Raw genomic sequence first — 26,951 nt, 5'->3', positions numbered from 1 at the left:
TATATCACAAAGTTACACGGCAGATACACATGCAGGATAACATGTACACAGTGTATGCTCTATAGACACAACATGTATTTGCAGGTGACTTGCCACATTGTTACCGTCAATATAAATTTGCACAAACAGCCACAAGAAGTTCCTCCCTGACAGCCTCAATTCACCGCCTGAAATGGAGAAACAAGAGATAAGGGATGACCCTTCTTTGCCTTTACTAAATGAAAAAGGCGTTTCTGGTGAGTTACATATTCAAAGACTCCTTCAACCACTTATTGAGCTAATGACCTGCTCAAACACATTACCGTCTGCCAGTTCATATACTAAAAATAGCTCATCTGGAAGAAAAAAACATGGCTGACTGTCTGATAGGGGCTTTTTTTTCCAACGCTGCTTTGCCCTCGTCCTTATCTGACGCCTCGTAATAGACGTTGAATAGAAAAGCTTTCAGCGTCCCCCGTTTCAATTGAACAATGTGATAAGGGAAATCAGATCAGAGCTCATTCAAGCACCATTGGCAGCATGTTAAGTAAATTCTCCTCTTATAGAAACTCAATTTACTGTGGTTAATCTAACTAGGAATACTGCTCTGCGTGGAGCCGCACGGTCACTGAAACATTAGGTACTCCTCCTATGTTACAGCGTCTGCTTCCCCTGTCCTGTGTGGTGGATTTGAAGGGGCCTTTATATCGTGCTGTGACCCCAGTCTTACCCTATCTATCCATCTCTATTTATTCAGCTCTCCATGTTGTCTTTCACCTGCTGACAAAGGCCTCTCTGTTCACTATAGCCTACAGTCGCTCAACCTACATCTAATCCTTAATCTCGGCCTGATCTCACTCCTGTATTAGTCGCTGTATAAGTACATTTCTATTTATTTTTCCTTTCATCCTCTTCTCTCCAACCCTGTGTCTTATTTCATACCTAAAATACATTTTATAGACCAAACAGCAATGGTAACCGTGTTACCCAGTATATTTGTCTAATTTCTGGTCAAAAATATCTAATTTCATTTCATATGAGTCACATTCACCTGACTAAATAATATATTTATTTGAAGTAACAGGTAGTAGAAAAAATAAGGCCTAAATTGCATTGCTTGTAATGCTGCCATTTCAACAAGCGCATGTAAATTTAATTCATTTTCTTTTGTGTTAATTGTCTGAAATTAAGACAATTTTGTTTTTAGAAACATAAAAACAGTTCATTTTCTTTTCTACTTTTACAACAAATTTGACTAATAAAAGCACTACAGTCCTTATTTTTCCTTATAGAATCTGTAAATAACATTAATCTGGACTTGTCAGATGAATGTGGCCCTTCTTAGTGTAATGGCATACCTTTGACTAGAAATAAACATTTGTTAATATTTAATGTTTCTGCAGTAAGCAAGTCTGTCTGTCACATTTTATTTCTCCCTTTATTTGTTTCGAGTAACCTTTATAAAGTTATGAATATAACTGTACTGTCGTTAGACACACAGTGTTCTTTTTTAAACAACCTGCATTAGTTTTCATGTATATGGTACAAAGCCAGTAAAAGGCTTTTGAGAAGCTAAAAAACATATACATACATATACATTGTACATATGTGCTGCAGCTTAATGGCTATATTAGATGAGGTGATTTACTAAGCAATTTGTTAGTTTAAAAAAAATTACAATTGACACTATACAAATAAAGATTGATGATTGATGGCAATGAATTCCTTGTCATTGACAGAATATACGGAATCACAAAGGCAAATAAATACCATCTTTGACTGAGGGGATCTGCAGAACAAGCTACCAACTATGGTTCTTTCGTTTCCTTCTGACCCATACACGTCACATTGTGGTCATCTGAAATAAACAAGTTGTTTCTCAGTCTTTGTATTTGAGTCCGTTTTTTATTTTTGACTGAATCTGTCTCCCCCTTACTCTCCTCTCCTCCTCTCGGTGCCATCTCCTCTTAGCATCCTATCATTTATCTTCTTCCTCTTTCTATGCACACTCTAACCCCTGCTTGTATCCAAATCCTCTTCTTCTTTCCCCAGCTGCCCCACACTGGCTGCTCCAGCTGTTGTTGGTCCATTGACACAGTTCAAACAAAAGCGGGTTTAGAGCTTCCTACAGCTGCGAATGTTGGAGGAGTGAGCCAAAACAGATACACAGACGCAGCAGTCCACCAGGGCCGGTCTTGGACAAGTCTGGGCATGTGGTAACGGGTTTTATTGCCCATTCTAAACACACTCTTTTTCTAGATGGAGGACATCCATGCACTTTGCTTGTCATACATGTAGAATTAGAGCATTGTGAGGATGAATTTCTCATGAGTCAGGCTCTCCTGCCCCCTCACAGCTATGACAACCTGCTCTCTCCGAGCATCCGGTGCTGCAGCCAGAGAGAAGACAGCAGGGGTTGGTCTTATTACATTTTCGGCGTGACAACACAGATGGTCAGCCAGACAGATAGATTGATGGGGATACATGTGGTATTTATTGCGGGGAGGCAGATAATGACACCACAGCTCAGGTGGTGAAATGTACACCGGTTATTGTGCTCTATCAGGCTGATGAAATAAAGTCGTTTAGGTGGCACCCAACCTGCACCCTGCACCGCTGGGGATCTCACAAGATGACATGTTTTGTTTTTCTCACCTCGCACCCACCCTCTTACCCATGATGCCTTTCACTACCAGTGGGTTGAGATGGTCTCCCAAGGCCTGTCTCCATGACAACCAGCTAGGAGCACTCATAGAAGGATTAGATCTGTTTCCTGCGGCACCGTGCGAACTGTAAGATAGTCACTACACCCGAGTGGAGACGTGTTTTTCTATATTTATTTAGCATTTAATTTGGATTCAACACTTTGTGATCAGATCCTTTTTCTAAAGAATCAGAGAAAAGATCTCTGTATGTATCTTAAGGAAACAAGCAAGGAGAAGAACTACATTTGTGCAATGCATTGCAAACCTTTTGAGGGAACTTTTTATCTCTATTGGTGCCCTGAAAAAAATATAATAAACTAGGGAAATTTGCAGCATTAAGGACCAACATCAAAACAGAACAACATTGCTATTTTAAGACAAGGGTAGAAACAAGGGTATCTTGGACAAAGACAAAAAGTCATAATAAACAAAAAATAGTCATGCTCAAGTCAAGTCATTGAAATCATGACGAGAGAACAGGAGGAATAAGTTTAACTCAGTTTTTATACGATATAAGGTACATGGCTGTCGGTTGTGTGCTTGTTTAGACGCTTGGATGCTTGTCGCAGGTAAATATAATTATTTGTGTTCTTCACAGGTTCATGTGAAGAGTAATGGTATCACCTGTTTTGGGAAAATCAGGAAGATAAAAAAACAATGTAATAATTTATAAACTGCAAAAAAACCCAAAAGATTACATTTAAAAAAGAATGTTAAAGTCGTTATCATGAGGACAGTTAAGAAATACTGCAGTATATATACACCCCTTATAATATATAGAAGGTACAATAGTCTAAAACAAAAAATAACATAATAAACAATTACTTCCTCCGTCATGTGTCCTCTTTTGCACTTTTACCACTGATTCTGAACTTATTGCTCACTCCTATACTTTTCAGAATAAAAATAGCCGTGTGTTGAATTATGCATGGCTTTGTGCACCAGCTTCAAGAAAAAAAAAAGTTCAGAGTAGAAACCATGTACAAGGACGGGCTGGGACTGATATTACCTCACGTCTCCTCTGACCTCAGCCCCTGTGGGCACTCACAAGTTATACACACACAAATGCACTCTCTCTCTTACACACACACACACACACACACACACACACACACACACACACACACACACACACACACACACACACACACACACACACACACACACACACACACACACACACACACTTGCATAAAAACACGCACATAAACATGGCAGATGGCAAAGCATCATGGGGGAGATTGGCACTCTCTCACACTTCCCTTTTCTCTCTCTTAAACACACAGCCCAGAGACACACAAGTATGCCGACACACACACACACACACACACACACACACACACACACACACACACTTGCATGAACACACACACACACACACACACACACACACACACACACTCACAGACGTTAAGGATCAGAAGCGCAGAATGAAGCACGGCTTACTGCAGGCATGAGCTGCACCGCCCCGGTTACATTTTTAGCAGAGGAAATAAACTATGTGAGGATCCTCTCCAACAAGAAAACACACCTGTCACTCAAACACTGCAGCTCTCTGCCCTGAATATCAATGAATCTGGAGACAAGGATGCCTCAACTCAAATCTCTATCAGTGATGCTTAATGCTGCAGGATGCTGATATTAAGGATATGTATGCCGCAGTACTACACAGACATCCAAAAAGATGTGTGATCATGGGAAGTATTAACAAAAGGCAAATAACACTCCAAGCCAAAAGCAACTTTTTTTGTATCACTGGTCTAAAGCTAGAAAGAAGGCGGCTGCTTTAGTTTGGAATCTGCTGAAAGCAAGTATGACTCATTGAATATCACACCAAACCTGTAGAGATTGAAGGGAAGTCCATATAAGGGAAGTCACAGGAACTGATATTAAAAAAAAAAGTTATATAGATCCTTTTGTCACTGAAGAGTGAGAATCCAATATTTGTGTTCTTATGCATTTTAGTCTCTGCTATTGTCTCTACTTTTATGGATTTTTTTTGTTCGCAACTGAAGCCAAATCTGTTGCAAATATCTATATCTGCATGTTCTCCGTCTCCTTCTATGATTAAATCAAGGATAGGCATTTTCCTTTTCGAACTTCATGGTATGTTCTTAAATAGAAAGAAAAAAAAAAACAATATGATTTTCTCATGAAATAATGAGATATGAATCATAAAAATAGCTTTCACGGGATCATAAGAAAACAGAACTGAAACATTGTATCCACCCACATCCTCTCTTTGCGATCTTTGGCAGGGAGCCCGCATTTGCTTCAGGCTATAATTTAATTAACTGATCACCTGCAGTTAGGGACGACTTGAGCACAGAGTCTTCAAAGATTGACAAACTTATCTTGGAGTGTATAATTCTATCAACACCCTGATTTGATTCAATTTAAGTCACAATTAGGAGCAAAGTCCCAAACTTATGTCTGATCTAAGCAAGAGTTGAAGAAGTTATCAGCCTTTGACACTGCACAGCATCAAAAGAATAACACACCAGCATGACCGTTACATCTGACCATTTCAGCTCTTAGATAACCGTTCTCCATTTTAAAAGTACTGGATGTACTTTTGCTCTTTTCTCATCACAAATTCACGTCACAGCTCAGATGGCACATGGATTCATGATTGACGAACAAAGAGAATGCATGACTGAAATTGTCTCCCTCCCCAAGCCTTTTATCAGCAAAAATAACCAAACTAAGTTTCCCTTTAACCTCAATCTCTGCACGTCTAGGACACGTCAATGCTGCTGCAGCTACCTACAATAGTGCGGCAATGTACTCCCACGCATCTTTACGGGGTTCCAAGGTCAGACAAAACCAACACAGCTAGAAAGAGGCATCCAGTAATGGAGGCATCAGCCTTGAATGAGCCCTGCAACAGATGGAGCAGCTCCCGCTACGCAGGAAAAGTATTACCAAATGGTATAAAGTACATATAGGGCAGATTATTGCAGGGGATCAGAAGAGAGGAAAGCCGTAGGTTAAGAAAAAATCACATCTAGCTCTGCTCTAACGAAGACTCTGTGTCTTTACGCTTACTCTAATTGAGATCAAATAAAATATTGCCATATTGGTTTTTAATATGATGTTCTGTATATTAATTTACATTCAAACTAATTACAGTGCATTAGTCTCATACCTTTATTTCAACAACTAATGCTCCTTTAATCAGACTGTAGTACCACCTGGTGTTTATGGTGCTTTTCTTACCCATGCACAAACCGATTATGCTCACTTAATAAAAACATTTTTTTTTTTTATCCTCATTGTTTCATAATAAAATTATTAATACTTTCATATCTTTAATATTTTGTTCGGCAAATACAGCCTCATAAATGGTCTTGCATGGGCTGGATGTGCATCGTTATATTCTTTAACACAGGTGAGAAAGTCAAGGCATGAAAAGCCAGAGTGATTGTGCACAACAACCCTATGCTTCACATGTCCCAAATCTGCTTTAGAAAGGAAGTCATGCGTCACACTGATGGCTGCAAACCTCACAGCTTCAATTTCAACAATTTTCATGCTTTCAAATAAGTTGAGGGATTACTTGCTCCTCTGTGAGCTGAGTCAATTTTTCAACCCCTTAGGCTCATAAACCTCTTTCAAACCCCCGAGTGTAACGCCAAAAATGCAATGTCATCCAGCTGAAACATGGCTGTTTTTTCCTCTTTCAAGAAATGTGCAGATACAGGTGAAAGTTTTCCCCTGACAACAGCAGGTGCATGTCCAGTTGCAGGCACCGACACAACGTTCACTCAACTGAAACGACAACACAGGCCCTGCAAACACCCAAACACATTTCATAATTTTACTGTCGGCGACCTCCCCTCTCACTGTTGCTCGCTCTTCAGAGGCCGCACGTCTTCTGTGCAGCGGCTCATTACGCAGGCTGATGGTTGAGTCCTTGTCAACTCACTGTCCAATTAGCATATCTGAGGCTGGCACAGACTCTTATCCTAGCAGGAGAGAGAACTGTGTATACATACTGATGTTCACATACTTATGCACTTGCATGTACATCCCTAATTGTTAGGCAGCTCTGACATACAAGAGGGGAAGTATAAATTATCCAATTACAGGTCCAATCCCTAATAAAAATGTAAAATGCGCCACAGTTTGCTCCTTTACATAAATCCGAAAACACTCTTCATAAAAAGTATTCTGAAAAAAACATCACAGGATAAGTTTTGTTATTTTAGGTTAGGATTATTAATGATTTAGTTTGTAATTAGTATTTTCATGCATAATTTAATTCAGTAATTAACTGAATAATGAAAAGGTGCTGCTTGTAGAGATGCTGGGGCAAGAAAGGTGAGGAAATAAATCTCTCTATCTATCCACCCTTAAGCTTACCAAATTTCTCCATAAAATCATTGATTAAAAGCCCCCCCACCCCCATACACACATTAAAAGTAAGCGCTAGCCAAGACACACCGCAGCCAATTAGTGAGCTTCTCCTGCAGCAGGACTGAGGCTCCCTGACAACAGAGAACACCTTCATCTCCCAGGACGTCATTGTCATCATCCCGGTCATCATCATATTTCAACTATGCTTCTTTAATGAGACATGCCAGCCATTTTTCCCTCCCTGTTTCCTTGCCTTTTTAGCAGAATCCACACATCAGTCAGGAGACAAAGTCAGGTTCGGAGGGCTTGTTGATAAGCTTGTCTTGAGACTGATAAAAGCAGCCTTGAGAAACACAGTGCTCTATTTTAATAATCTTCTATTGATTGATCATTCATACACATTTTCCATCAGGGATGCATTTAATGTAAGATCTGTGCACAGCCTTCACATGGATTCATCCTTTTATTGATTTAAAAAAATTATGTAATTTTTTTTAACTTTGCAAGCATACAACATATTTCAAACACACACCTGGCACAACAGCACTAATCTGCTTTGCATGTTCATTCTTTTTTTTAAATATCTCCAGTCCCTTTGGGAGATGCCCATTAATTTTTCTCAGACTCTCTGTTGTGTTTGCCTGTGATCCACTTCCCTCCTGTGTATCCGTGCTGCCATGGCCCTCACCTGTCTGTCTTGGTCACATGATAAGTCGTCCACTGAGAGCTCATTATCTCACAGACGCAGCTCAGTTCTGCAATAACACCAAGATCATCCATCCAACATTAATATACATTTCACAAACTGTGTTGTTTGATATGTGCTATTCAGTGGAAAGAAAATGTATAGGGAAACATTTTTGCCACAAAAGCTGATCAATCACAACTCACAGAAGCAATAAACTAAAGAATTTACTCTACATAAACCTGATTTCGTTGCCTGTTTCTGAACAAATCCCATTTACTTATACAACACAGGCGACCAGCCTTAGCAGTTCTGTCACTAACCAGCCATTGCATGACTTCCTGATGGAGATGAGATTTGTGATGCCAAATGAATTTCTCCTTGAGGGGCGATAAAGTTGCGAATAGAATTGAAAAGCAGAGTAATGGGGTAGAAAAGCTGCGTTTGTCCACCGTCTCATTGCTAGAATCAGACAGAGAGTGTGTCTCTGTAAGTGAAAAGATAAAATGCTTGTCGAGGATAACAGACTTGCGCACGGATGCTTTCAACCAATGACTTGCCATTACTCTCACCTCCGTCAAACAAATACTTCATCCAACCTGACATCCTTAAGCGCCGTGGAGACAGAGTAATCATGAAATGCCACAAACAAATGTTCGGCTGTTTTCAAGTGCCATGTCAACCAGTACTCACTACCTCCACCTGCACGCACACAGAAATAAAACAGACTGCAAAATGTTCCTTCTGATCCCTAGAATAGTTTAATCTTCAAGCTTTTAAATTTGCTGTGTTTGAGTTAAGGTGATGGAACAGTGCCACAAGTTTCCTGGATTTGTGACTTTCCCATTCTGTAGGGTCTTTTGTAGAGCAGAGCCTCTTTTGCTGATGCATTGAAGATGTTCTTTAACAAAATTGTTAATTTAGCTCAATAATAACAAGCTAACAATGACAATGCTAACAAGCAGACAAATAGCAGGTTCACAGTTTAAAATGTTGCAGTGCCTTACGTTAGCATACTCTTAGCATCCTTAAAAGGAGTTAAAGTCACAGCTGTATAGCTAAGGCTAAATGAAAACGCTTTTTGCAGGCATAAAAAGTAATTTAATGGCACAAAATGAAAAATTAAACATTATCTAGAGTTTTTAAAAGGATACACTAACGTCTGTATCAATTGTCACAACAACCCTTTGTGTGTACGTTTGTGACTCAAAATCTCAAAACCAACGACGTGAATCTCATGATAATGGAGGAAGAGTAAGATGTGGACTATTTGTATCTGTACTAAATGTCATGGCAAGACAGCCAATGGTTATTAAGATGTTTTTTAGTCAGTGCTAACACATTGAACCGGCCGACACTGCTATCCCTAAAGCTACAATACTAATCTAAAAAAATAGACTGACATCCTCATACGGAAACTAAGCTAACTTATAGTTTGCGTATTTGTTGTGAGATAATGGTCTGATAAAAGACTGGATAAAAAAAAAGTATAACATGGCATACCAAGAGATACAGTTCTGCTGTTGCATAAGTATTCATATCCAGCACAATTATGATCCTGAGCCTTCTTTATCAGCAAACTCAGATGTCTTTATCTTGCACAGTTGAGATCAGGAATCCTCCCTTCTCTCTGGCCCTGGTAGATAGTCCGATTTAAAAACATGGAGGAGGTTAACAGCTTGTGTTGCCTATGTGAATTAGGAAAAGTCAGCAGTAAATCTCTTTTCATTTGTGTTGTCATTATTATGATGATTCCAAGAAGCCTTTGATTAATTAAATGTATCTTCAGTACTCTGAAATGTCACTGTGCACTGATGACTACAGAATGAAATTATAGCCGCTTATATTTTTGCTTGTAATATCATTATTAGTGCATGTATTTCTCGACATTTGTTGAGAGGTTGTCAAAACGATTTATTTATTCTATGTTATTTGTAATCTATGCGACTACTTTGTGATCTGGTCCCTTTTCCCTGAATAATCATGTCATGTTAGCCTTGAATACTATTTATAAATGCCATAATAATAAAATCAAACAATCACAAGGGCTCATCTTACATATTACGGCACACCGAAGTATGTACAGTATCTTTTTTCTCTTGCATTGCAGCCATCCAGCCTGAATGAAACAGTCATCTTCTTCTATTCATGTACCAAGTTGAAAAAACCCCTAAGGACTTATCAAGCACTCGAAGCAAGGTGCACAGAATATTCTGCCGTTTGAACATTTATCTGCGGCTAACTGTAAACTTCAAAGCGTGTGGAGCCCACTCTTTCAAAGTTCTGATGATGCAGTTTGTCTCCTGCTTTGTCAGCCATCTTGTCAGTCAGCCCTACCCTCCTAATGACTGCTGTCAGTCAGGGATGTAACTGTCAAACCGAGTCAATGGCTGCACTCCCACCTTCCTGATTAGATGATGAGCTGTGTACATCAACACGTTTAGCCTTTTTCAGTGCAAATGCCAGCAGAATAAAAGAGGAAACATGTTTCTTGTCACACAGTGTAAAGAAAATTATGTAAAGAAAAACTTTGGGCAGAAAAAGATGACAGTTCGCCCTCATCTGGGGGAGAAGAATAAGTTGGTTGTTGAAGAAGAGATGTGGGTTGACAGTGAGACAGCAGTAATTCAGAAATGGTGCCCTCTTTTTGTTGAAGAGAGGGGAACTGGGGTGAGGTGAGGAGGTATAGGTGAAGACATCTTCAGATGTGGCAGAGAAGTGAATGACTGAAGACAAGAGGTGGAGAAGGGAGGAAGAAGACGAAGAGCAGAGAGGTAGTGGAGGAGTGTGCATTATTCATCTGTGCTGACACATCAGAATCTCTGATTCATCTGGTGAAGGGCATCAGTCAAGTCATAACCCATCTCTTAGCCTTCGCTCATATGCACACACGGAAACACAGACACATGATTGACACACACGTAAATGCAATGGACTGCCTGAATGGATAATTATGGATCTGTTCGGCTCACTATGAAGACCCTTAACATCAGACTGGGTGCCTGATTTTATGTCCGGATATAAATCTCCCATCGAGTTCATCTGAAGCTTGATGTGGATGACAATGCAGTATGATTCTTCCATTATTTTGTAGGCAACATTTATTTTAATTGTTATTTAGTCTACCTTTTTGTTTCATAAATATTACTGTGTTCTGTAGTCAGTGTTAAATTCAAGGATTATTCATGTTTAACAGAAAAATAAAATCCAGATTATAGAACAGAAGTACCTCTTGTCCCTCAGCAGATCGTGTAAACTACATGCCCAAATAGTGTTTTCTGATTTAAAAAATCTTATCCTGCTGCATTTTAGTTTATAAAACAACAGTATGAAAAAAACTAAATACAAAATGATATAGTTTTTATATGTCTTAGGGAGGGATCAAAATGAATTCAAGTATGTTTTATTACCAGTTAAAAAGCCAACACAGGATTTTTAACATGATTTATTTCAAACCAGTAATAATAGAAGGAATTGAAGGAACTATAATTGTGTCTTCACAAGTATTTTTTTGTATATTAGGTGATGCACATAATCTTCAATCATTATCTTAGTATCATAGAAGTATTTTATTAAAAAAAAGGCTGAAATACCTCCTATTTACATGTCAAAATAAAGGTGGCTAGATCTGCTTCTTTCATTGCAGAAAATTTAAAACTGATGTTATAATCATTTAATCTAACATGATTCTGCTGACAGCCTATATGAAAATAATGCTGATTTATTGCTCTGCTTGGGATAATGTATCTGAAGACATCCCCCGGTTTAACAGAGGTTAAATGAATAGTAAATAAACATTTATCATTTCACTGCACATCCTGGATCATCTCTATTATTCTTAATGCTGTTAACAATTTACCCTGTTTTGCTCGGCCCTAATGACTTCATTCTGCATGCTGTATGCTTTTCTTTCAGCAGCGCCTGACTAAACAAGAGGCGAAGCACAGCAGACAAAAGCTCACTGTTTGGAAGCCTTTGAAAAGGTCAATTAATATCAATGCGGAGACAACAACAAAGTTTCTGTCTGCATGTAATACAGGTGGCTATGCACCCAGCATCAAAGTTACACGCCTTATTAGATGTTCTCCCTCCTTCCATCTCACTGCTGCGTCAAAGCAAATGGAAAGTGCGCATAGAGACTCTGACAAAATCCACGAATGTGCACAACATGTAACACAAGGGAGCGGAGCAGTTATGGGGCAAAGCTGCTGCAGGTTCTGGGAATGAGACTTCAACGAGGGCTTTGACGTGAAACAAAAGCTTCTCCACTGGGAACACACGTCATCTGGCATATTCAAGTCTGGATGTATCTTTCAATGGTATCTGCTAGAGAGGAACAGGAAACCATTGAGGCCTATAGTTGAACCCTGTGAAATTCTATTTAAAGGAGCTCATGCCATCACTGATTTCATAAGCGTCTGCTCTTAACAGGGCTGAGATGAATACCTGTGGGGCTGAGCATCTTCTGGCTAATGGAGGAGTGCATTTGATTTGAGACAGACAGAGGACATTTTTACAGTTGACTTTCTGCTCTATAAAAATGACATTTACTTATCAAACTACTAAAAAATATATCTTCTCCTATAAAAGTATGTGGTTGGATAAGTCAGCTCAGCTGAGGATGGAGCTGAAACTTCAGGCCTGAAAATTTACGAAAGAGAGGAATCCATGTGTAAAAATGACTGATTAAGAATAATTAGGGATGTGGAAATGGTGTGGAACAATAACCAGCAAACGCGGGGCGCCCCAGGGATGATTCCCCATCTGTGTGTGAAGAGGAAGACCTCCCTCAAATTCAGAACGACAGTTTGATTTTTCCAGTTTTGCGAAGGCCATGTAGAGGAAATACAGAAAACTTAAACAGGCATTTAAAGTGATTTAAATCCCGAGCAGGCAATAGCCCTTGGAAGATGTGTCAGGCTGAATTGATGTATCATTAAATTACACTGAGCCTGTATACGCCTGAGTGGCTGCGTTAAGAGCAAATCCCGCTGTGTATAATTATAGACATATGAGAGGTTTATGGACTACAAAAACACTGACTATATGTGCAGATGGGATTGTTCTAAGTAAAGCTTGATGCACCAGTCACTCTATTGTTTTAAAAAAAAGTCTTATAAATTATTCCATCCGCCTTGTCAAGCAAATTCCAAAAAAAAATAATAATAATCAGATCAAAATAACAGAAAACGTGGATTTATATGACTGTGATACACCCTTCAAAAGTGATTAGATAACATTAGGATAATGGGATTTTTACTTTGCTGCATAACTTGAATACCACCAAAAAATACTTATTTTAATCCCCTTTTCTAATTAAATAAAAATAAATACATTTAAGGATGCAGGTGCTATTTTATTTTTCAAATAGGGATAAACATTGCCATTTTCTGTTTCCCACTCCTGAGACAAAAGAAACGTGTCTTAACCCTGAGACTCATTATACCTGTGTGTTAAATGTCAATCAGAGCAGCCACTTAAAGCAAGAGTGGATGAGGAACAAAGGCTTCTCTGCTCTGCCAGTCTGCCCCGGTCCCTCGTGCTGCCCAGCCAACAATAAGAAGGGGGGTATTGGGGGGGCACGCGCACTCACAGCGCTGTTGCCAACCTGCCTGGTCTGCACAGCCTTACGCGGACTGATTCTCACCTGAACGTCTGAAACAAAGTCTAAAGTGAAGCTGAGATAAAAGACCAAGAAGCCTTTCAGGAAGAGAGCGAGAGAGTCTGACATTTGGTGACATTTCATGAGTTTCCTAAAAAGGATGTGGACAAGTGAAAATAAGGCGTCTGGGCGGAGTGCACGCGCAGCTGCAAACATGAAGTGTATGAGGATAAAGGAAGCTAGATACCTTGGTAGGAAGTGCTCCGTCTTCTTTACAGTCTGCTTGATTCATGTGGGTGGATTTGCAGCTGGAAGCGTCCTCTCCTCAGGAAACAGCGGGGATAAATGTAATCCAGAGAAAGGTCTGCCTGTGCGGGGGGTGCATGCACACATCGCCGGCGTTTCCCCCCCTCCGTGCTGCCTTGGTCACGGCTGCTCCTCAGCCTGTGTGTCGGGAAAGCATTGCTAGCAGGTCGGGCGGCCTCAGATACTGCTGGTTGATGTCATTGATACTCCCTGCCTTCTTCTTCTTCTTCTTCCTTAATGCCCTCCTCCTTCCCACCCTCTCCTCTCTTCCTCTCTCTCTCTCTCTCTCTCTCTTTCTCTCTCTCTCTCTCTCTCTCTCACAGACACTCACCGGAGCTCTCCTCCCCCTCCCCCCTACACATGACGTGATGCAGGCAAGATCTCCAATAGCAACCGTATCCCCCATCACCCCTATTTACCCCCATTACCAACACCCCACACCACCCACCCCGCCTCCCCCCACCGCCTCACCTCCTCCATGCAGCTCCCTCCTGGATCGCTGACTGGTGCAAAGAGGAGGCTGCATGCTGAGGTAGGTTTTCTTGTGTATTGGTGGCTGTTTTTCTCCCCACTCTGCTCCCCAAGGGGCTCGAATAAAGATAAGCACCTTGAAAGCCTGTATAGACTCTCATATAATAAAGTCTAATTATAGATGATTGGCAGGAATTCAGAGCCCCAGAAAAGCTGCAGGAGAAGAGAACTCCCTCTCTGAATTATAGCACTCTTAACATAGCAGATGAGACAACTCAGAACAATATGATCGTTATTTAATAACACTGAAGGAGAAGGTGTATTTTTTGGGGCGCTGTTGAACTTCTTGAAATATTTTGTTTCCTCCTTAATGTCTATAAAGGACGCTCTGTGGCTCCATATAAATCTATAATTCATATCAATGGGATTTCCCCAAATGCACTTTTATCTCAGCTTTTTCTTCCCCCCCAACATATTATGGACCAGACTAGTTCTTTTATTTTTTCATAATGCTCATATGAATGAGACCAATACTTGGAAAGGTTCATATTAGGACACTTAATCTGAGCCAAACTCTTGATAAATGAATTGCTGCTGGCAAGAAAGCAACGCATGAATAAAAAGGCTGAAGGGAAATCCTCAAACCAAAAACAGCTGGACTGCAACTGTGCATGAAATTCATTTTAGTATCTGACCTTTACCTTACAATAGGGGAAATATGAAATAAAAAATCCAGGAGAGATGGACCTCCATGTGAGCAGATGGTGACCCAAAACATTCATTTTATTGAAATATCCAGTTCTGTTTTTTTGTGTGTTGCCCACTTGCAAAATAATCCTTTTAAAGAGAAATATAACTGAAACACCAAGAAATCTGAGGAGAATGAAACAAAGCTCCACGTGTATAAGATGCTGCATTGTCGAGCAAGTGCTTTTGCTTTATAAGATCTGTTCATATTTAGGTCACCCAACATGACAAAACCAACCGCCACAAGGGCAAAACGTGAGGTGTTGACATTGTTGTAGGTTAGCACAATGCCTTAAGAGTGTGGTGAAGTCTTTACTGCAACCTCTTTGATGACCTCAGACTCAGCATCTGCAATGTTCTGTTCATCATGAAACATTACAAATGCATATTCAGCCCTGCTTAGTTGTTCAGGAGAAGTCCTTCTCGACGACTCCTTCTCTTTTTCTGACGCAAAGATTGGCCGACAGGGTGGGAGACAAGAGATGGGGAAATGAAGCCACTGTCACCACTTCTGAAGCTAATTGGATGCTACAGTTTGAGAGTCTCTCTCATGTTGTTACAGGGACAAAGGCTTCCCCCAAAGATTGATTTTCTTTGTTGCTACTGACATCTAGTGGCAAGTTGCTGTCATGTGAGTTAGTGGAGGCATTAGCACAAAGGACTCTAGAATCTGGGATCAGGTTTTTCAGCATATCTCATGGTGGCACTGATAAAAAAAACACAGCATAACTTGTACATAATAAACAGGTATACACATTTGAAATCATACAGTTTCTCTTTTGCTTTCTCGCCTCTTGTGCTCTCTCGCTGAACCAGGTTGTGATTGTGTTATATCAGTGTTTTAGTGTTATGTTTTATTATCTCTGTATAATTCTTGTATTTGTTTTGTTTTGCGTCAGCATGATAGCACGAGGAAATGCTTTCTTTGTGTCTTAAAAATCCCATAAGTGATGGGCGGGAGGCATTGTCTTGTTGCTTATGACATCATAGGTCACGCCGGCAATGACAGTAACCTCATTGCACAATTATCTGGCACCTTCTGCAGAAAGGTCAGAGGTCAGGTTAGGGTTAATATTGTTGTTATGGGGACTTGAACTCCTCTTTAACAAGGAGTTGTGTTTCTCTGCTAACTACGCCGACATGACATCCGTCTCATACGCAGTATCAAAAGATGGCATAGCAAAAGATGAAAACACACATTTGGGTTGAACATTTCCCAGTAATCCTCGTACATAAAAATAAAAGAAGCCCCTTTTAGTTTCTTGTCAGAATAATGTGCTCTCTGTTGTCCATGTGCCATCTCTGCCAGTCACCCTGCGTGTGACCTGCCTGACTGTATAGCATTACAGTATTCCCATTTTCAGAGTTGAAGCTAGGGCAAAAGATCCCTAAAATTAGCAGGGTAAGTGCCCTGTCTCTACCGCTGCCCTGTAGCGGTGACGTTAATTGCACACTATTTATACTCTAAGGGTGTGCGACTCAGAAAGATCAAGTTTCTGTTATACTTTATTCCAGTGTCCTGGGGTTTATGGGGGCATTGCAGTGGAACGTCCCTGTATTATATAGGCACTGATTACTTTTTAATTTTCTGCTAACGCAACAATTTGTATGCACGCTAAAGATAAGTGTCTTTCCCTTCTGAATAAGGTTACTTTATGGACCTGGATAGATCTTTTTATGTCCTGCACATTTCAACTGTTTAAAACAATGTCCATATGTATAATGATGCTCTTAATGAACAGCAGCTATCTTCGGGGGGGGGGGGGGGGGGGAACACTCAAGCTATAAAGAACTATTTTGTAGCTCAGAAAAGGAGATCACTACAGTAAACACAACACAGGATTGAGATGAACAACAGAAATAATGTTGTGACACTGAATTTTATTCAAGTATCCCCAACACACGTTTTGTTCTCAAGTTATCATCAGTTAAACGAATCAGTTGAGAAAGAGAAAGGCAGCGACAGTTCGTGGCCTGAATGTAATTGTGTCTATTTAGGATTTAGAGTTCCCTCGGTGTGCATTCAACTCGGCCGTGCTAAGCACAGACGAGACAAATAAAACATTCATGATGACACAAGATAAACAAAAGAGAGACCGTTAAAAATAAGACATTGGATGCAGCGGAGGCATCCGTTCCGTTTCCGTGAACTGCATCTGAGGTTAAAGGGAGATTTCATGACACATGACCGTGGACATGTTAGCACTGAAGCTGCTTCTCTGACAGTGAATTAAATATATTTGTGAGTGTCGACTTTGGCCAAGGGAAAGAGGGATTTAGGCACACTGTAGGCTCCGGTGAAAAACTCATCATTTCAGATGTAGGCAAACACTTCAAGAAAACATTCTTAGTTCGAAGATATTATTCTTTGTCACTGAAGCAGCCCGATATTTGAGTCGTCCTCCTACAGAGATCAGCATGTAAAACAGAAGAATGACCTCAACGTTAAATCGTTAAATTTTGCTTGAGAATGTTGCCTCAGATCCGAATCTTAACAAACTGCATAGGTTAAAAATGTCTATGTGCAGACTGGAAGAAGTGCCAGCCACACGTTCAGCTCCTTTTTCTCGGACTCAAAGAGACATCACTCATCTTTAATCCCATAAAAGTCTCTCGAAATGATGCCTCTGCAGTGATGACACATCGTGTTCCAAATGGAAATATCAAACTGCTCAGGATGCTGATGCAAAGATTAAATGATGTCTCACCTTTGGGTATTTACTTCTGCCTATAATTAAGACAGATTACTTTGTTGCATTTCATTTTGCCACCCGTTAACAGTCTGTAACAGCCTCATGGCTGCCATTTGGCACCGTAAATTCAACACACTCCTGTATCGAAGAAACAGAGTCACGTTGAAGGTGAACAAGCCAAAAAAATTACCTTAAGCGAGTTTGTTCATGCATCCTCTATCTGGACTTGCGAAACAACACGAGTGCGCTACCACTCTCACTCTTCTTATCATGCATGTTACCTGACTAGTTTGATCAGATGCTTTCTATCGGTAATACTAAAACCCACCTTCGATACATCCCAGCCACCACCACACGCACTCAAGCACCATCATACAACAGGGCTCCTTTTTTAGTCGGGGAAAAGTGCATTTAAAGCCTCGGTCAGGTTAAAGTTTCAGCCAGTATAAAATAGCGGAAGAAACCGGGAATCAAGCGAGAACTGACCAGATCTCAGGCAGAGATTTAAGCCCAGAAAATGGAGTTTTATTGCTAAAGTTTAGTCTGATATAAGGTCGGAAAGTCCAGGAGCAAAGCAGAGATCAAAAGGAGAGAGAGAGAGAGAGAGATGAAAGATTGACAATTGTGGCAGGTCAGATCTCGATATGAGGGACAACAGAGGAGTAGCGCAGGGACGCCTAATCGGGACAGTGCAGTGGATGTCAGTGCAGCTCAATGAAAGCCTCCATCTCCTCAGAGATGAGTCCCCTGTAGGGCAGTCTGTGCTTTTCAATTGCACGCGCCGCCAGGCACTGAAGAGTCACATAGTTCAGCGGGTAGAGAGCAGGGTGTCCGCTGCTCTGCTCGTCCAGCAGCTCGTAGGCCGTCTTCCTTTGAGCGTTAGTAGCGTCAAAGTGTGCCCCAGTCTTCATGAGCAAAGCCATGATCTCTGGACAGCCATTGTTGGCAGCGACGTGCAGAGGTGTATTGTTATCACAGTCACGCGAATCCACGTCTGCGCCGCACTCCAGGAGTAACGCAGCCACCGCCTGGGAGGGGAAGCGGCCGACGGGGTAGCGTCCAACGGATGTGGTCTCCTTGTCTACAGCCATGTGGAGAGGGGTGAAGCCGTTTCGACCCCTGGGGTTCAGCTTCAGGAGGCGGTACACGGTGTGCTTCTTCTGGTGCTCCTGCTCGGGGCTGCATTCCAGCTTCTCCAGCAGGAAGATGAGGTGTAGGATGATGGAGAGGGCTTTGGTGAACTGAGGAGCTTCGGGAGGGTTGTCCTTTTGGGCCACAGCTCTCTCCACCTCCCGAACACTTTTCCCCAGCACAGTCATGAGGTCGTGGAAGGTGATGCGTGTGGACAGGGTGCCTTTGGCCCGGTCTTGGAGGACAAAAGAGAAGAGCTCTGCAAAGGAGAGGAAACTTGAGGCTGTCATGGGGCTTAGGGGGTCCAGGTTGCTCTGCTGCATGTCTAAAGCGTACTTCCACAGGCTGATGCAGCGTTCGAAGTTGCCAGAGTCTGCGTATACAGCTCCCCTGTAGCGGATGTAATAAGAGGTGTCTGGGTGGGAAGGACCCAGGATGCGCTCTCGCACCAACAACGCCTGCATCCTCATTTCGTCAGGGTCGGTGATAAGAGCCTCCAGCTCCTCTGCAGTGTTCACCTCCTGTGCACAGCCATAGGCAGGAACAGGGGGACCAGGTGGAGGCTTGGACAGGGACCCAACTTTGTCCCCTGGCTGCCTCAGCTCCATGGCCCTTCTCCAATACCTCATGGCACCTAAAAGATCCCGCTTCTTGTCCACAAAAGTCGCTCCGAGGAGTTCAAGTGAATCGATGCGTTCCTCTCTCGAGGTTCGAGGCTGATGGGCGAGGTACTCCACAATGTTGGTGTGGCCTGTGACGCTTGCAGCGAGGAGGGGGGTCATCCCGTATCCATCCCTCTCCATGCGAGCATTGCACTTAAGCAGCATCTTCATGATGTCCAGACTGCCTGACTCGGCACAGTCGTGCAGGGCGGTGTTGCCTTTGACACTCTTGCGGTTGACGTCAGCTCCGCGGTCCAGGAGGAACTTGGCGATCTCCTTGTGGCCCTTGTAGCAAGAGATCATGAGGCAGGTGTGACCGTGACGGTTGGCTACCTCCATGTCGGCTCTGTGCTCCACCAGGTAGCGGACTATCTCCAGGTGGCCGTCAAAGCAGGCAGCCCGTAGTGGTGTTGAGTTAGTTAGTGTTGCATTGTTGACTGAGGCACCGTGTTTCAGAAGCGTCTTTACCACTGGGAGGTGACCGGCTGCTGACGCTGCCCACAGCGGCGGGGCCCCCTCGATGGTCTCGCCGTCAAAGTTGACCGCCCCGCCGAGTTCCACATTAGCTTTGCAATGTTCAAGGAGGTAGTCTACGACCTCTAAATGTCCGTACCGCGAAGCTATCAACAGAGGGGTTCCTCCCAGTGTCTTCTCCTCGGCTAACGCCTCCAGCTCCTCTGGAGTTTTGTTGCTCAGCAACTTCTGGATAAGTTTCAGCTTACCATCTCTGGCCGCGTTGAAAACCGCCGTCGTTATATCCATTTTAAAGGCTCTGTGCTACAGCTCTGGACTCCAACCCCATAGCCACTCGTTTATGGAAAAAACTGTCGAACTGTTTTTTAAAAAGTAGAGCACAGGAATCTTAGTTCGGACTTGGTTTCGGGCTCACATCTTTCTGCCATTTTGAGGGTGCTGTCAAGATGGCGTTTGTGTTGTTTGACAGGTCTATGTTTACGATAGCAGCGGGGCATTGTGGGTGACGTAGTTTTGATGGAACTGCCCGTTCACGAAGCAGGAGGCTGTTTCACCTTGTGCATAACTACGTTTCCCATAGTTCACTGGGAGTTAAATCGCCTAACATTTCCAGCTGATGGGTTTCGTTTATTATGATCGTTCTGACAAACGAGGGGCAAGAAGAGCGCCACTTCATGCCGAGCTTACATACCCACCCCTCATGATTCTCATCAAACGGATTAACTAGAAATGTGTTGTGAGGTTAATTTCCATGGACCTTCCTCTAAATTATTTAATTGATATTATAAATTTTAAATGTAGGCTATATCTCATATACATATCCTTGATTTTCTTTTAATAGTTGACTCTAATAGAAACTTAAAAAAAATTTCAACATTCAGAACTAACTTTGTTGATATTTAAAAAAAAAGATTTTTTATTTGATTTTAGAAATTATGGTTTACATTTATAATTTATTTTATAATTTATGAAAATGTATTTGTTTTTTAAAAGCACTTAAGGATGTGATATTTGTAGCCTATAAATAACTGGGCCGTGATTATGTATACTGCTAGGCCTACTGATAGGCTTTTCAGTTCAATGGCTCTTAATCTTGAGTTTTATAAGCCTACATCAAAATGACTTCGATCTTGCACCTAATTATCACTCAATCATTATTTAACATTAAAAAAACAAAGCAATATTTCCATGATGACAAAAGCCGATATTTAGGTCTTTATGTTTATTCAGAAAATATCAGAATGTTTTTGCATGCATCACGACATCATTTCCAGAAATGATATGCTTTAGTATTGCATGCATATGATGGCCATGGTCATGAGTTTAAGTCTTGACTCTTAACCCTGCAAGCTAAGGAAAGCTAAAATAATCATCGCAGTCAGATGACATTAACTTGAATCTCACAGCTTCATTCATTGTCAGCCTTCCCCTGCCAACAGCAGGCTTCTAAGTTCATATCACATTATTACGGTTCTTAAAAAGAGTGGGGTTGAACAAGACTTCCCCATAAAACATGATTGTTTGTAAATAGGCTACTGGCTATATAAGACTTTCTTTGGAGAATAACTATATAGCTATACAATAACCCTATATGTCTCCCTAAAGATTTGCACTTAGCGATTTTGAGATTGGTATTACCTCAAAAAAAAAAAAAATCTTCCAAAAAGAATAAAACAATGAGTATAGTCGTATTTAAATCACTTTTCTTTAAAGGAATTATAGTTAGGCAGTGAAATCCTTTAGAGGAAAGAGCAAAGACAAGTCTTGAAAACTTTTTTTCCCGAACAAAGCCATATAAACTGTGGAAGATCTAACATCAATTCTAAACAAACCTGTTGGCTCTTCTCCTTGGACGAATAAGGATCCCTCGCGCGCTCGTCTGCAACCTCTCCGCGCTCTTTCTTTGGAGAATAACCTGCAGCATGAGCTGAGGTCATGCAGCTGTTGCTCATTGAGCCATGAAGTATTGGCATATAAATTCAAAGGATTTCCTTTGGGGGTTTTAGATGGATAGTTAGATAGACTTTATTTGACATGGACATCACAGATACATTGGACAAACCAGATGAAGTGTTCAAGAGTTTCAGCATACATGCTAATTCTGAACTGGAGGCTTTTGAAAGGAAACAATCACAGGACAGGAAGAGTACAGGAAGCAGTAAAACAGGGAGAAACAATAAAGAGAAAATGAGTAATATAATAAAATGTGTAATGTTCCACTGATAAATACCTGAATAATACCAGTGTAGCTCCATGACACCTCTCTACCCGCTAACAGAATGAATAAGTAACATTTTCTTGTTAGAAACTCCAATTGTAATGGAAATAGCCAACAAGTTTGTAATATCTTTAATACAGGCTGTGCAAATGGCTGTTTTATGCTTAAAATTAAATTATCTCAGTTTCAGACATTGTAGGGTGTCATTCTGAGGCCTCACCAGTAGGAGAGGCAACAGTTCCATTTGGATAATGCACTTTTCTTCCCTGCATGTGGACATAGAATTTATTTAGCATTTTTGGTACTCCCTCGCACAAGTGCATATTCACTTGTCAACTTGCAAAATACAATGAATTAATCATGATTCAACCTCTCTGTGCAAAACAATCATATCTAGACTATGTAGACTAGTGTGTGCAGAGGTTTGTTTGCATAGAGTGACTGAACCCTGATTAAACTTCCTCATCCTTAATAATTATTTGAAAATCACTGGAGGCCTGCCTGAGGAGCGAGCGTGTTTTTAAAATTAAACAGGGAGTTTGAATGCGCACAAAGACAATATTACACACTGATCCCGGATTAAAAGCCTCACAAATGACACTCGGCTTGTGTGTGTCTCAGAGGACCCACATATACGCTGCCAATTGGAGACCTACAAGGAACAGTAGAGGTCTTATCATTTCCTAGAGCTTGCTATTTAGCCTGAGAAATAAGTGACGATGGAATCAATGAAGAAAATCTGCAGAACAAGAACATCAATGTGATTTTAAGATCTTTATTCTTATTTACTCAAAGGCATTTTACACATATGCATAACAGTCATTTCAGCATTACATCCACGAGCATCAAAATATGATTTTCAAATATAGACTCTTTTAAGTACATAGAGGCATTATAACCTTCCCACAGAAACGTGCAAATTTCCAGGCATAGCTACCGCCTAACAAAAAAATACAACTTCAATTTTTAACAAAATAATCATTGCATCACATGATATGTTACTGAGCCACAGCACAATGCCCATCAGAGAAGGTAACACAATACTTATACGAGGAAGACACAAACATGGACAACAGAATATTTGATCACATGGATTGTGCGACTGAAACAATACACTAAACTAAACTAGTGAGTACTGGTGGTTTCATTTTGACGAGCTGGACTGTAAAAAACTACTGATGCAACTTGGTCAAGTAATTCTACAGCCTTTTTGTTGGTTGATTTAAAAAAAAAAAAAACCTGTTTGCAATATATAACTCCCTTTTCGTCAGCACCTGCCTGGTTTCTATCAGATCTGTGGACTTGGATAAAAGGTAGCCAGAGAAGAAAGGGCCATCATGCTGCTTGTTTCCAACTTGACAGCTTCTCCCTAGAGGCCTGCGAGCAGCTCGCTGAGCAGCACCTCCCTCTCTCCCAGCAGCACGTCTCTCCTCAGACTGGTTCCTTTGTTCACCACCTTTATCTTCATGGCCAGACACTTTACCTGCGTCTGAGGCAGCGCATCAAAAAAAAAGTCCTCGTTGAACACTGGATTCTTGCTGTTCTTGATGATTGTGCTCCTCTGTTTCTGCTGCTTCCCAGGGTTCAGGTAGAGCGCCACACAGCAGTTGATGCTTTTAGGGTCTGTCTGTCTGTCGTAAAGGGCCTCGGCTGCCAGCACACGCACTCTTAGACGTTCTGACTCTTTATCGTAGTGAGTGCTCAACCTCAGCGTCCCCCCCTTGTGGAGGTTGATGGTGTGCTCGCGCTGAAGGAGGTCAGAGGCGACGGTTCTAAGCCCACTGCTTTTACATCCATGAAAGGCTGGAGAGGGCGGGCGACGAACGCGGCGGCGCTGCATGTTGGGGCTGTTGTCGGCTGAGCTGCAGTCATCTGTGGAGAGGGAACTGTGGCGTGCGAGGGAGCGCTTGGCACGAGATACCTGGAGAGAGAGAGAGGAACAAAACTAAAACCCCACAAATCCAGAGAGGACTTGAAAAAACTATTTTATAACCCCTCTCCAAATAGCTCATCCATGTTCACAGACTTTTACTCACCTTAGCTTGAGTCTCCTGCGTAATGGAGCGCAGCAGAGATGCAGAGCGGGAAAGCAGCGGGGAGTTAAAGGGGGAGGACTCTGCAGAGGAGCAGGTGTCACTCTCTCCACCGCTGAAGTAGCGATATGGGTTGGGGTCCGCCGGGGCCAGCAGAGTCCCCCCTTGAGAGCGCCTCTGGGAGTTGGGCGAGGTAAGTGGGCTGCTGGGGTCGCTGTGGAACAGGCTCTCCTTACGGCGGGTGTGGGGAGACTCCACCAGGGTGGAAAAGCCATAGGAGGTCTGAGCTTTGGGGACGTAGGGCAGAGACATCGCGGTCTGAGACTGGGGGTCTGCATTCGTGTTCACTGTCGCCCTGAGCCTGTTTGTCGATCCGGCACTGGGCTCATCAGCGCTCTCTATCTGAATTATGTGACGGTTGGCTGACTTCTGCAGACTTCGGGTGTCTCCTCCCAGGCGAGAGAAGAGACCAGGGCTGCAGGGTCTCCTGCTGCTGCGTGCTCTGGGGCTCTGGCTGCAGATGGCGTGGTCAGAGGAGGAGGGTCGCAGGGTGGAGCAGGGCTGAGGCTCTGGGGGGAGAGGATCCTCTGGTGGGCAGCAGATCAGTTTTGGTGGGATAAAGAAATCAGGGATCTTTTCTGGAGTGAGGACGTTGGCGTAAACAGAAACAGGAATGGCCTCCACTGTCTGCGGGGGCTGGGATTGTTTCCCACTGCTCTCCACGGAGCTGCGGAGCTTCTCCAGGAGCCACATGCCTACTCAGATGCCTCTGTTGTCAGCTCTCTGTTAGAAAAAAAGTGGTACATGGAGAGAAAAAAGGACATTGAACCATGAAAAAATAAACGAAAAAATTAAACGAATCACATTATCTTATGTTAAATGCAACTAAATATTCCAAAATATAAGAAATAATGCATAGCCTGGTGACTTAACCCCCAGCACAGAAAAAGACTAGAACATGAATCTCACTCATCAGTAGGTTAAAAGAGTAACATGGAGAGAGAGAGAGAGAGAGAGAGAGAGAAAATTGCAGCCAAGGAACACATTTTGTTCTCCAGTCATCTCAGAAAGTTAACTAATTATGCACCAATATTCAAGCTATACTATAACCCTATATGTCTCCCTAAAGATTTGCACTTAGCGATTTTGAGATTGGTATTACCTCAAAAAAAAAAAATCTTCCAAAAGGAATAAAACAATGAGTATAGTCGAATTTAAATCACTTTTCTTTAAAGGAATTATAGTTAGGCAGTGAAATCCTTTAGAGGAAAGAGCAAAGACAAGTCTTGAAAACTTTTTTCCCCGAACAAAGCCATATAAACTGTGGAAGATCTAACATCAATTCTAAACAAACCTGTTGGCTCTTCTCCTTAGACGAATAAGGATCCCTCGCGCGCTCGTCTGCAACCTCTCCGCGCGCTGCGTGCGTAAAAGGCTGTCTATTTTCTCGTTGGTATTGATCCAAAATATACTCGCCAGCGGTTCAAGGCTGCTAGATCAGGCGCTCTCGCTTTATATGTAGGGGTCTCTGTCTTGTGAGCCAATGAGAGGGTGTGGAAATCTTCCCACGATATTTACCATCAACTGCTCCATGCGCAGAGAGAGTAGGGAGGGGGGAAATATTTGACTTAAAGGCTTTTGTTTCAACACCCTCAAAGTGTTTGAAATTGTGTGGCGCTCATAACTTACAGCCTCATTGATTTTTCAGAGAGGACGTCACAGCAATTTAACGATTGAGCTGTAGTCCCTCATGTATTGTTATCAGAATCTCATTCCTAGTAATGAGCGAAACCAGGGGCTTCCTGGTGACATGTGATGTGAGGTGAGAACATGTTATGTTCACATGCACCGTTTTTTATGCAACTCTTCTTGCAACGATAAAGGCACAGGAAGTGTTCCTCTTTGTTTTCACAGGGAGTGCACAAAATAGAAACACAACAGGAAGAATACCAAACTAACCACAAATCTGAGTAAACAGCTAAGAGTTTGTGTGTTTCCCCATAGCTATAGTTAGCTTTAAATTCAATTTAGGTACATTTAAAGGGCTGAAAGTTTTCCAAAGTAACATGTTTAGCATATTATATCACATTGAAATATGTCACGTAGGCTACATCCAAAATTTGAACAACTTTAGTGAACTGATTTTTCCCTGAGTAAACTTGTTTACAGGGTTTTGAAACGTACCTAAATCTTTGTTTTTGTCCATAAATGTTTTCATGAACAAACCACAGATTTAGAGTTATTACATGGAAGTGTCCGTAGAGCCTTTAGATCACGACTCCCTGCTGCCTGATGAACCGAAAACTCTGCCAAAGACCTGCAGCTAAGCAGCCTTCTGGTGCTCTGGATTCAGTCTCTGGAACAGTCTGACTGTTGATCCACAGGGGGGTGATGAGCAGCAAACATTTAGCAATTTTAAACCCTGTAAGACACTTCGAAAGATATGCTTCTATCCCTGCTGAGCTACAAAACAAATGTGCTTTGGTAAAATAAAATAATGGTTCAAGAAATATTGGCATATACAGTAAGTGCTTTGGCTCTTTAAATGTGTCAATCATTTTTGCTTTTCTTGTTTTTTCTCTGTTAAGACAAATAAAGTAAAGTGACAGAAAGTTGCACTGAATATCATTTAATTTTCACTTCAATGTTATGCATCAAATAAATTATTGACAAATTAAAGAAATAAAGATGAAAAGAGAATAAACATCACTCTAATGTTGAAACATCTAATACATCACCTTTTGTTCTACTATTTATCAACTGTGAGTATTATATAAACGTGATGAACATGTTATAGCTGTAGTCATGTAGTTGTTCAAATAATACTGTATGTCAACAACAGTAGGTGCTCCTGTGCCCAACTTTAAATTGAGACCACTTACTACG

General features: G+C 41.7%; 3 protein-coding genes across 13 annotated transcripts in view; all 3 read right to left on the bottom strand.

The window, feature by feature from the left end:
- Positions 1 to 13,935, bottom strand: part of ptprsb (protein tyrosine phosphatase receptor type Sb) — a 71,762-nt gene extending 57,827 nt beyond the window's left edge. For 7 of the 11 annotated variants that reach the window (XM_079348029.1, XM_079348033.1, XM_079348034.1 and 4 more), the window contains exon 1: positions 13,578 to 13,925. The gene's annotated coding sequence lies outside the window, so the exon portion shown is untranslated. Of the gene's footprint in view, positions 1 to 13,577 lie in introns of all 11 variants that reach the window. The other 4 variants (XM_079348037.1, XM_079348031.1, XM_079348039.1 and 1 more) reach the window with 2 other exon arrangements.
- A 2,780-nt stretch (positions 13,936 to 16,715) lies between these two features.
- Positions 16,716 to 20,313, bottom strand: fem1a (fem-1 homolog a). The gene has a single exon (XM_079347653.1). The coding sequence runs from the start codon at positions 20,100 to 20,102 to the stop codon at positions 18,249 to 18,251; it is 1,854 nt and encodes a 617-aa protein (XP_079203779.1). The 5' UTR covers positions 20,103 to 20,313; the 3' UTR covers positions 16,716 to 18,248.
- A 2,775-nt stretch (positions 20,314 to 23,088) lies between these two features.
- Positions 23,089 to 25,539, bottom strand: LOC306827287 (C2 calcium-dependent domain-containing protein 4C-like). Its single transcript, XM_079348998.1, has 3 exons — positions 25,420 to 25,539; positions 24,069 to 24,848; positions 23,089 to 23,953 (listed from the first exon to the last, which is right to left on the bottom strand). The coding sequence occupies exons 2-3, from the start codon at positions 24,816 to 24,818 to the stop codon at positions 23,402 to 23,404; spliced, it is 1,302 nt and encodes a 433-aa protein (XP_079205124.1). The 5' UTR covers positions 24,819 to 24,848; positions 25,420 to 25,539; the 3' UTR covers positions 23,089 to 23,401.
- Positions 25,540 to 26,951: the final 1,412 nt, after the last annotated feature.

Source organism: Symphodus melops (genome assembly GCF_947650265.1).
Source record: "Symphodus melops genome assembly, chromosome: 7".
NCBI lineage: Eukaryota > Metazoa > Chordata > Actinopteri > Labriformes > Labridae > Symphodus > Symphodus melops.
The sequence above is the reverse complement of the archived record's forward strand: the minus strand, read 5'-3'. Positions and strand labels throughout refer to the sequence as shown.

Excerpts from the sequence above, each read along its gene's own strand:
- fem1a (XM_079347653.1), bottom strand. The coding sequence starts at position 20,102 with ATGGATATAACGACGGCGGTTTTCAACGCGGCCAGAGATGGTAAGCTG.
- LOC306827287 (XM_079348998.1), bottom strand. The coding sequence starts at position 24,818 with ATGTGGCTCCTGGAGAAGCTCCGCAGCTCCGTGGAGAGCAGTGGGAAA. Across the intron at positions 23,954-24,068 it reads CGCAGGAGACTCAAGCTAAG|GTATCTCGTGCCAAGCGCTC; the intron begins GTGAGTAAAAGT and ends CTCTCTCTCCAG.